Source organism: Pan troglodytes, chromosome 13, assembly GCF_028858775.2.
Source record: "Pan troglodytes isolate AG18354 chromosome 13, NHGRI_mPanTro3-v2.0_pri, whole genome shotgun sequence".
In the NCBI taxonomy this organism is placed as follows: Eukaryota; Metazoa; Chordata; class Mammalia; order Primates; family Hominidae; genus Pan; species Pan troglodytes.
Genome location: NC_072411.2, coordinates 97,726,638 through 97,737,029, shown reverse-complemented (window position 1 = coordinate 97,737,029; position 10,392 = coordinate 97,726,638). Strand labels below are relative to the sequence as shown.

Genomic DNA, 10,392 nt, shown 5'->3' with positions numbered 1-10,392 from the left:
CCGAGGCGGGCGGATCATGGGGTCAGGAATTCAAAACCAGCCTGGCCAATATGGTGAAACCCATAAAAATACAAAAATTAGCTGGGTGTGGTGGGGCACGCTTGTAGTCCCAGCTACTCGGGAGGCTGAGGCAGGAGAATCATTTGAACCTGGGAGGCAAAGGTTGCAGTGAGCTGAGATCACACCACTGCACTCCAGCCTGGGCAACAGAGCAAAACTCCACCTCAAATTTTTTTTTTTTTTTTTTTTTTTTTAAAAAGGAAGATTCTTTTGGGAAATGGCCTAATTCAAAATGGTTTCACTTCTTCACTCTTTTCCACTTGAAATTCTTATTTCCCACTGCTCATGACAGCAAAGAGATACTTGTGGACAAATCCAAATTGGCATCTCTATGCCCTTATGCCATTGCTTTCATTCCAATAATAGACACAGAAAATAACCTAGCAGAGCTATCCAGCATAACTAGTACCAAGTCATGCACACTGCCCTCACAGTGTACTCTATTCTCTTAATATTGTTAAAATTTCAAAATTCTGAAAATTATCACATCTTTGAAGGCACAGTGCTTTGAAAAGTTTATATATGGCTGGGCGTTGTGGCTCATGCCTGTAATCCCAGCAGTTTGAGAGGCCGAGGTGGGCAGATCAACTGAGGTCGGGAGTTCGAGACCAGCCTGACCAACATAGAGTAACTCCGTCTCTACTAAAAATACAAAATCAGCTGGGCATGGTGGTGCATGCCTGTAATCACAGCTACTCAGGAGGCTGAGGCAGGAGAACTGCTTGAACCCAGGAGGCAGAGGTTGCGGTGAGCCAAGATTGCGCCACTGTACTCCGTCCTGGGCAACAAGAGCAAAACTCTGTCTCAAAAAAAAAAAAAAAAGAAAAAGAAAAGTTTATATACTTAATTTCTCAAGCATACCACATACTATTACATCCAAGAATAATCTGTAGATTCAAAATATAAAAATTCCTTTAATTTGTCTAAGTAAATAAGATTTGTGGAAGAAATACATTTGCATCATTATAGGCATACATTCTTTCCACCCAAACCTAATCTAAAATTGTGAAGGAATTGCTACTTCCAATTTTTACTTTCACTTTTCTGCAAACATAATTCAAATTTGCAGTCGTTATCTACAGAAAGATGACACTGATATGCTACCCTCTGGGACACTACGTTTTGCTCCAAAACAGTATCTTGGTGATTTGGGTTTAGGGAGGAGAAATCTAGTGTTAAGTCACATAATTCTTAACTCATACTTCTTCCTGTCTAGGAAGAAACATCATTATTTGTTATTAAATAATGGGTACAATTAATCTAACCACCATGCTCTGACAGTGCTATGGTATATTTTAGCAATCTCTTAAAGGTCATATTTAAGAACTACAGCATGCTATCATAAATTCTGTTTAAAAGTCTATGGTAATGGTATATAATAGCTAGTAAAGATTATTTTCTTGTCCAAACCATTCACAAAATCACTTTATCAAATCAACTAATGGTCTAAGAGTTGGCAAACCATGCTGAATCTGGCCATGCCTATTCATTTACACATTGTCTATGGCAGCTTTTGTGCTACAACAGCAGAGGCGCTGTCCCAGGAACCACTCACTACCACAGCAGAGTTGAATAACTGTGACAGAAACCATATGGTCCCCAAAGCCTAAACCATCTACTATCTGGCCCTTCAAACTGACAGCTTCCTACATATGGTTCTAGTAAGACTATTTTACTCTATCCTTTCTCCTCCTTCCAAGTTTTTATTGTTACAAAGATTTTTCATTATGACTTTCCTTAAATACTTAAGCATAAACAATATGCAGGATGTTTTACAGAAATATGCCCTCTAGATAGGTATACATACCAACTAGAATAGGAACTATGGCTTTGCCACATTTAATTCTAACCTGAATGTCAACACCCACACTGTTTGTCATAACCACAGCTAAGAGCCAACCAACAAGTATGGCCATACTTGTTTAAAATATTACACAAAAATGCTTTGATTGATAAACAGCACCACCCAAAGTCCTCTACAACTAGATACTTCCACCTGGTTATCCTATAGGTATCTCAAACTAAAACTTCTGGTACTGTTGATATCTTATTGAATGGCTTTAAATCAATAAAAGTCTTCCTCCATAGAGCCAAAGTCTTTCTGAAACAAAAATGTGATCATGTCATTCTACTGCTTAAACTTTTTCATAGCTCTTCAAAGTTTACAAGATAAATTCTCATCTTTTTGGTATGGCATGTTGTGCGACTGTCAGGATATGGCCAACACCTACCTGACGACAATATGGATCCATTTTTTCCTACTTAACATTAGAAAATACCCAATTTCTGGGTCATTAAACTCTCACAAAATATATGTGGACAGTTTCTTCCCTTTCTCTTGAACATTTAGAGTGTTTCCAATATAATTGTGACATTATAAATACTACTGCAAAGAACCAAGTAGTGAGGTTTTATTTTTGTTTGCTTGTTTTTATCAGGAGTAGTCATGTTATTTCCTCAGAATATAGTCCTAGCTATAGACTTACTGTTCAAAGGAATGATGTTATAAATCATTCAGCTTCCTCATACGACCCTTCCCCTTGCTTCTAATAAACTCCATTCTTTAGGACTCAGCTCGGATTTTTTTGATGGAAAAACTTTCTATTCCCCAACTTTTTAGCCAGCCTCTCTGTAGTTCCACAAACATGGTGCAAAACTCTATCATAACACATATCAAAATAACTGTAATTATGACTTTTCTTCTTCATTAAACTATAAATCCTTTCTGTAAAGACTCATTCTTCTTGTATCTGTAACTTTCTAGTGTTACAGATGTAAGGAAATACTAACTATATATAAACTAAATTTCCAGCAGTATATAAAATAAGACAAAAATGCCTGTCCTCCCAGAGCTGACATCTTAGTGGGGAAGACAATGAACACGATAAGTAAAACGGTGTTAATAGGTTGAGATACATGTACAAAGGAGAAAAAGTAAAGCAGGGATAGAGGATATGAAATGTTGAAGGGGAGATTTAAATTTTAGATAAGATGCCTCCTAAGCAGGAGCTAGCCATGAGGACGTCTGCAGGAAAACTATTCCGGAGGGGTGATCAGCAAGTGCCACAGCCCTGATGCGGAATGTCCCTCAGGGAGAGTGGGAGGATTTGAAGTAAGGATAGGAAAACGAAGGAGGACAAGGGAGTGGAAATGTTCAAGGATGATGAAAAACTTTGCAAATCAAAGAAAGAACTTTAGGACTTTTACTCTGAATGGGATGAAAAACCACAATGTGAAGCATACAAATGTGATGATGTGATCTATGGCTTAAAAGGATTGCTCTAGTTGAGCTGATACAGAGTTGGAAGGCAGGGCAAGGACAGAGCAGGGAGAGCAGTTAAAAAGAGAAAGATGGTGGTGGCTTGGATGAAAATGATGAGGGTACAGGTGGTTAGGCGAAAGAGGCCTCAGGACTTTCTGGCAAACAAGATGTGGAAGGGCAAAAAGTTGAGTCAAAGGACAACACTCAAGCTTTTTGAGCAACTAGAAGAAGAGAGGTATCATCATTTCTGAGATGGAGACTTCTACAAGACAGGCTGGTCAAGTAGTAGTGTTGGCAACGTCAAGAGCTGTTCTGAACATGTCAAGTGCACAATGCCTTTTAGACATTCAAGTACAGTTGGATTAGTCTGGAGTTAAAGGAAAGGCCTATAATAAAGATACGAATTTAGGAATCATCAGCCAACAAATATTTAAAGCCATGAAACTAGATGAAATTACTTACATCTTTTGCCAACATTTAGATGCAGGGGGAGAAGAGGAGGATCCAGTAAAGAGTCTGAGAAAAGCCAGCAAGGTGGAGAAAAGGCCAGGAAATTGTGGTATTATAGAAACCTACTGACAAAAGACTAGGCATGATGGCACATGCCTGTCATCGCAGCTACTTGGGTGGCTGAGGCATGAAAATTGCTTGAACCCAGGAGGCGGAGGTTGTAGTGAGCTGAGATCATGCCACTGTACTCCAGCCTGGGCAACAGAGCAAGACTGTCTCACAACAAACAAATAAACAAACAGAAGCCTACTGACACAAAAGCATTTCAAAGAAAAGAGAATGACCAACTGTCAAGTTCTGCTGTTATGACAAGAAAAATGAAGACTGGAAAATGACTAGCAGACTTAGCGATGCCCTGGTCAATGGTTAATTTGACAAAAGCAGTTCTGGCAGAAAAGTCAGGGGGAAAACCTGCTTAGGTTTGGCTCAAAAAAAGAGGAAAATTTAAAAATAAACAATGGGCAGGGCATGTTGGCTTATACCTATAATCTCAGCACTTTGGAAGGCTGAGGCTGGAGCATTGTTTGAGGCCAGGCATTCAAGACCAGCCTGGGCAACATAGACTCCATGTCTACAAAAAAAAAAAAAAAAAAAATTAGGCATGGTGGTGTGCACCCGTGGTCCCAGCTACTCAGGAGGTAGAGGCAGGAGGATCACTTGAGCCTGGGGAGTCGAGTCTGCAGTAAGCTATGATTGCACCATTGCATTCCGGCCTGGGTAACAGAGCGAGACCCTGTCTCAAAAAATAACCCAAAACAAAACCAACCAAACAAAACAATGAAAATATCCTAAAAGAGAGCAGCAATAGGGTGATAGCTAAAGGGGAAGTTGGAACTAAGAGAGGTCCCCCACCTCTTTAAGAAGGGAGAAGTAATATGAGGTTTATAGGCTAATAGAAATAATCCAGCAGAAGGGGGGAAATGGTGTGGGAAAGAGAAAGGAGAATTTAACGGAGTTAGCACGAGAGGATCAGTTCTAGGGAACAGTTTGCAGGAGCACCAGCTAGGAGGTTTCCTTTTGGTAACAGGAAAGAATGTAAATGGGCATAGATACAGCAAGGTAAGCAGAAGTGATGATGAGAACTTGTGGATTGATAGCTTCGGTGTTCCCCATGAAATCAGAAGCAAGGTTATCAGCTGAGGGTGAGAACAGGAAATGAGATATTAAAAGTCAGCAGGGAAGATAACTACTCCTAGGTAACTTTGTAAACAAAAAGAAACAATCGTTTACATTTTCAAAACCTTCTATGATAAATAGGCATTAATTCTGTGATTAAAAATTTAGGCTGGGCCGGGTGTGGTAGCTCACACTTGTAATCCCAGCACTTTGAGAGGCTGAGGCAGGAAGACTGCTTGGGCCCAGGAGTTTGAGACCAGCCTGGGCAACACAGCAAGACCCTATCTCGATAAAAAAAAGTTAAAAAAAATATTTTTGCTGGCTGTGGTGGCAGGCACGTGTAGTCCTAGCTACTCAGGGGCTGAGGCAGGAGGATTGCTTGAGCCCAGGAGGTCAAGGCTGCAGTGAGCCATATTCATGCCACTGTACTCCAGCCTAGGCAACAGAGCAAGACCCTATCTCATAAAAAAAAAAAAAAAAAAAAAAAAGCTGCATAATTTTGAAATAAGACTGTGATCTCACCAGAAAAAAAAAGTAAATGTCCTATCTAGTTAAACAAACAAACTAACATAAAAACCTAATTGCTAGTTCTGTAAATACACTGTCTAACATATTTGGGGTATTAAAGTAAAATCAAAATAAAACAAATTGTTAGCATTTACATTTAACTTTAAGCTAAATTTAGAAATAAGAGAAATTACATAAATCCTATGGAATACATACCACTTCCTTCCAGAAGACTGGCTTACCTAACAGGAATAGTATTTCTCTCCTGTTTGCCACAAAACAAACTCAAAAATTTAATTTTGCTAACAAAAATAAAACACTTCTACACCAATATTACAAAGTCTTTAAAGTAGTATAATAATTCTGTAATTATAACTCTACTACTAATGATTATTTAAATAGTAACATGATGGACAGACATTTTCAGCAACTCAACTGGTTTCCATAAAAGGAAACCTCCTACTTAAATGTCTTTCCTTAAGAGATTATTATGTCTTTAAAATGAGTTATATTTTCAAAAATAGTTTGGCTTCAAACCACTTCCAAGGATTTCTTTCATTTGCAGGTTTAGTACCACAAAAAAATATAAAATATCTTACCATATCCACCAAGGCTACATAGAGGAACATGCCTGCAGTGACTGCAAAGATCCAAAGTGTGATGTTATTGGCATACTGACCAACAGCTGTGCCTATGAGCATGCCTATGTAAGCCATCATGGCAGAGAGGAGGTTGTATACAATTGCTTGCTTTACAGTCATGCCTGCTTTAAGAAGAACTGCAAAATCTCCTGCAATTAAGAAACAATGGGAATGTTTTAAAACCACAGGACTTAAAACACAAATCTGAAAGGAGAAAACAAAATCAGCATTAAAAAGATACACACTTTTAATAAAAGTATTTTATGTGATATATAAAATATTTTACTTATTAAACCATAACGCATGCAAAAACTTGGATGAATCTCAAAGGCATGATACTGAAAGAAGTCCATCTGAAAGGTTATATATCTATTCTGAAACAGACAAAACTATAATAATGAAGAACAGTTAGTAGTTGCCAGGGGACAGAGATGGTGGAGAGCTGCGACTCTAAAGGAAGAGCACGGGGCAAGGGTTGTTGGGGGTGACAAAGCTACTCTGATCCTGATGGTGGCAGTGATTACAGAAATCTATATATATGTTAAAATTCAAAGAACTGTACTCACAAAAAAAGTCAATTCTACTGTACAACTTAAATGTCAAATTTTTACAAAAGAAAAAAACACGGTCACCACTCTTCTTGTAACCAACAATCAAGACCTCCCTGCTCGAACTTCTACCCTTTCTTCAAAGGGAAATGGCCTAAGGAAGAACAGAGGTAACAGGTGCTTTAAGTATATTTTATGCTATGGTTACAGTTATTTTTTTTTCCCAGAAAGAAAAACTTTAATCCTGAAAATTCTAAAAATGTAGTAAGAATGAAGAGCTCTTCCTACCACTTTTCCGTGCTTCTACAATGATGCACATAAATATCTGGCTGAGGCTCCGAAGAGCATCGACAAAGCTGAAAATAGAGCAAATGCCAGGTTCTTATTAAGCCATACTCCAAAGTCTGTTTCTAACTGTGCTGATGAAGAATGGTGACATTGGTGACTGTGAAATCATCCATGACCACAGAGCTGATGTTAAGACAAAAACTCACAGGAGGGAAAATACTGAAATGCTTTTTCTAAGGATCCTCAATGGACTCTCCTCCCGCCACCCCCTCCCTCCAAATAAGAAGAAAGGCACTTTTCTTATTCATCTGTCTAAAGTTGGAACATTATCTGCAAGCTTGACTAGTGCCTAAGAAAAATAATGAAGTTGGAACATTAGGGGGAAAAAAATGTTGCTCAGAGAAGTGTCAGTGGAAGGGCAAAATGATGCTAGAGATAATAATAATATTGAAGCTAATGGGTCGAAAGCAATAGCTTGTTCCACCTTGAAGAGGTATGAAAGAAAAAAACCCATTAGCTTTACATACTATAATAATTTTGTTTCAGTTACTACATGAACAAACATCTAATCAATTATTGAACACTCAGCATATGCAAGGTGCTATACAGAATACTAACTGGGCTTATTTCTTTCCCTTAAGAAAGGATCTTAACAGCTACGTATCTAAAAATACATGATCTATTATTCTTCTATACCTCTCATGGTTACAAGGTTCATAGTCTATGACAAGGAAAAGTTAACAATAAAGAAATTACCGCAAGGTTTATTTCCACCTTCCAACAAATTGCTACAAACTAAACACTGCAGCATTATTTTGGAAAGTTAAGATAATGTACCTAAGGAGATTATCTACCAATGGTTTCTAAGTTGTAATTGTCCAGTTTTCACCTAATGCTATTCTCCTTACGTCTTTTCTCCTCTGATCCTAAATACTTTAATTCTCCTGCTGAGACCTGGATTTAATATCAGCTTTTATCTCTTCTCTCTCCTGGAGTTTGGTTAATTTTCTCCAGTCTTTCTCAGCTTTTTCTCTGTGGAAAGAGCTCCCTAACTTCCCTAACAAATTTCCTCTCCTTGTTGTCAATAAATCACACACCAGCTGTGCTACAGAGGCAATTTCATTTAGCAGGTTATGTAAAACAAACTGAGACTACAGAAGTGTCTTTTAGATTACAAAATGCATTGCTTCCTTTTATAATTTAATAATGCGTTTAAAAATGAGCATTATTTAATACTCAATGAACAACGGTGTCATGGGTACAAAATACACCAACTTTGTTGCCTTCTCTAATATTACTGGATAGCAAGATGGTTTAAGTTCCTTCCTAAGTAACAACCAAACAGCATGAATTAACAAATCAAGATTCAAGGCGAACTATTTTCATTTAATACTTTTAAAAACTGTGGTATAATTACACAACTATTTCATTTTTTAAAAATGTAGACTTCTATGAATTTGGACAAACACATACACCCTATAACCATAAACACCATTAAACTCTAGAACTTTTTCATTACCCTTCCAAAATTTTTTTAGGCCACTTGCCCTTAGGCAACCAACAATCTGCTTTCTGTTCCTATAATTTTGCCTTTACCAGAACATCATCTAAATGGAAGCACACAGTATGTAGTCTTTCAAGTTTAGATTTTGTTCACTTAGAATAATGCATGTAAGACTCATTCGTGTTACTGTGTATATCAGAAAATTATTTTATTGCTCAGTAATATTCCATAGATGAACCATAGTTTATTTATCTATATTCACCAGCAAAGAACATTTAAGTTGTTCACCGTTTTTGGCAATTATGAAGAAAGCCACTGCACACATTCATAAACAGGCTTTTATGTCAACATAAGTTTTCATTTCTCTTGGGCAGACACCTATTAAGTGGGGTCACTGGGCCACACAGTTAAGCATATTTCTAATTTTATAAGAAATTGCATCCCCACCAGCAATGTATAGGAGCTCTAGCTGTTCCACATCCTTGACAGCCCACAATTTGAAATCCAGCATCTGAAATCTCATCTGTATACTTTCTTCAGTGAAATATTTGTTCAAGTCTTTTTGTCTATTTTATTTTGTTGGGCTGTTTGTTTTACTATGATTGAAGTCTTTTGTCAGGTATGTATTGTCCAAATATTTTGTCCCAGTTTGTGGCTTGCCTTTTTGTTAACTGTCTTTTGTGAAGAGTTTTTAATTTGTAAGAAGTGTATTTTATGACTGTTTTCCTTAATGGAGTATGCTTAGTGCTGTATCTAAGAATACTTTGCCTAACCCAAAGACACAGAGATATTCCATATTTTCTTCTATTTTTAAGAGTCTCCATTTAGATTACCTACTTTGAGTTCATTGTTTTTTCTATAGTGTGATATGGGTCAAAGGTATTTTTCTTTCTTCCTTTTTTTTTAATTGCATGTAGATGTCCAATTGTTACAGCGCCATTTGTTGAAAATACTATCCCATCCTTTCAACATGGAATTTTCTTTGTACTTTTGTTGAAGATTAATTGCCATATATGTGAGGACTCTTTGCTTTGTTCCATTGCTTTATGTGTCTACTCTTTCACCAATTCCAACTGTTTTGATTACGGTGGCTTTATAGTAAATCTTAAATCAACTTTGCTGCCCTTTTGCAAAATTCTACTGGCTATTCAAGTTCCTTCCCCTTTCCATATAAAATTTTTAAAAAGCTGTTCATCTCTGCAAAAAAGCCTGCTGGATTTTTTACTGAGAATGCACTGTGTCTACAGGAAAAAATTAACATCTTAACAATAGTCTTCTGGTCCCTGAACCTGGTATAGCTCTTCATTTAAGTCTCCTTTGGTTTCTTTTATTGATGATTTGTAGGTCTATGCATATTGTTAGATTTAAGCTAAATATTACATGTTTTTGATGCTATTATAAGTAGATTCTTTTAAAAATTTTATTTTCAACTGTTGATTACTAGTATATAGCAATACAAATGATTTTTGTATAATTATCTTTGTATCAAGTGAATTATTTCATTTTAAAATCTATCTTGGTTGTAGTCTTATCTCAGGTTATAAATTCTCAAAGGTATCTGCATATTTTTCTCTTTTTCCTCATTTCCCTTCTCAGTGAGAACCTGTATAAACATTTTAAAACTAAGTCAAAGGAATCCTCACAGCAGGGATTTATAGTAAACATGCAAATCTATTCATCTTTTGATAAATCAATATTCTTTCCTTCCTGCTGACAAGGGATATCATTAGTACAATGAATGAGGTGTGCCTGCCAAAGCTGTTAAACTAATGAGATCCAATGCTATAGATGTTAACATCTGTTAACATCCACTATTGAGATTTTTTAAAACATGTATATATTTTAAGGTTCTTTATTCTTGTCTTAAATAATGGTTGTATACACATTAAAATTCTACATAAATGTATACAATGAATGTTCAATTTCCTGTGGACAATTTAACACATTATGAAAATC

The 10,392-nt window shown here is 36.7% G+C and overlaps 1 protein-coding gene across 8 annotated transcripts in view; it reads right to left on the bottom strand.

Annotated features, from left to right (window-relative positions):
* Window positions 1–10,392, bottom strand: part of SLC39A10 (solute carrier family 39 member 10) — a 161,359-nt gene that overhangs the window by 6,453 nt on the left and 144,514 nt on the right. For all 8 annotated transcript variants that reach the window (XM_063791423.1, XM_063791422.1, XM_063791421.1 and 5 more), the window contains one exon: window positions 6,055–6,245. In XM_063791423.1, the coding sequence (XP_063647493.1) occupies window positions 6,055–6,245 (191 nt within the window). The remainder of the gene's footprint in view (window positions 1–6,054; window positions 6,246–10,392) is intronic.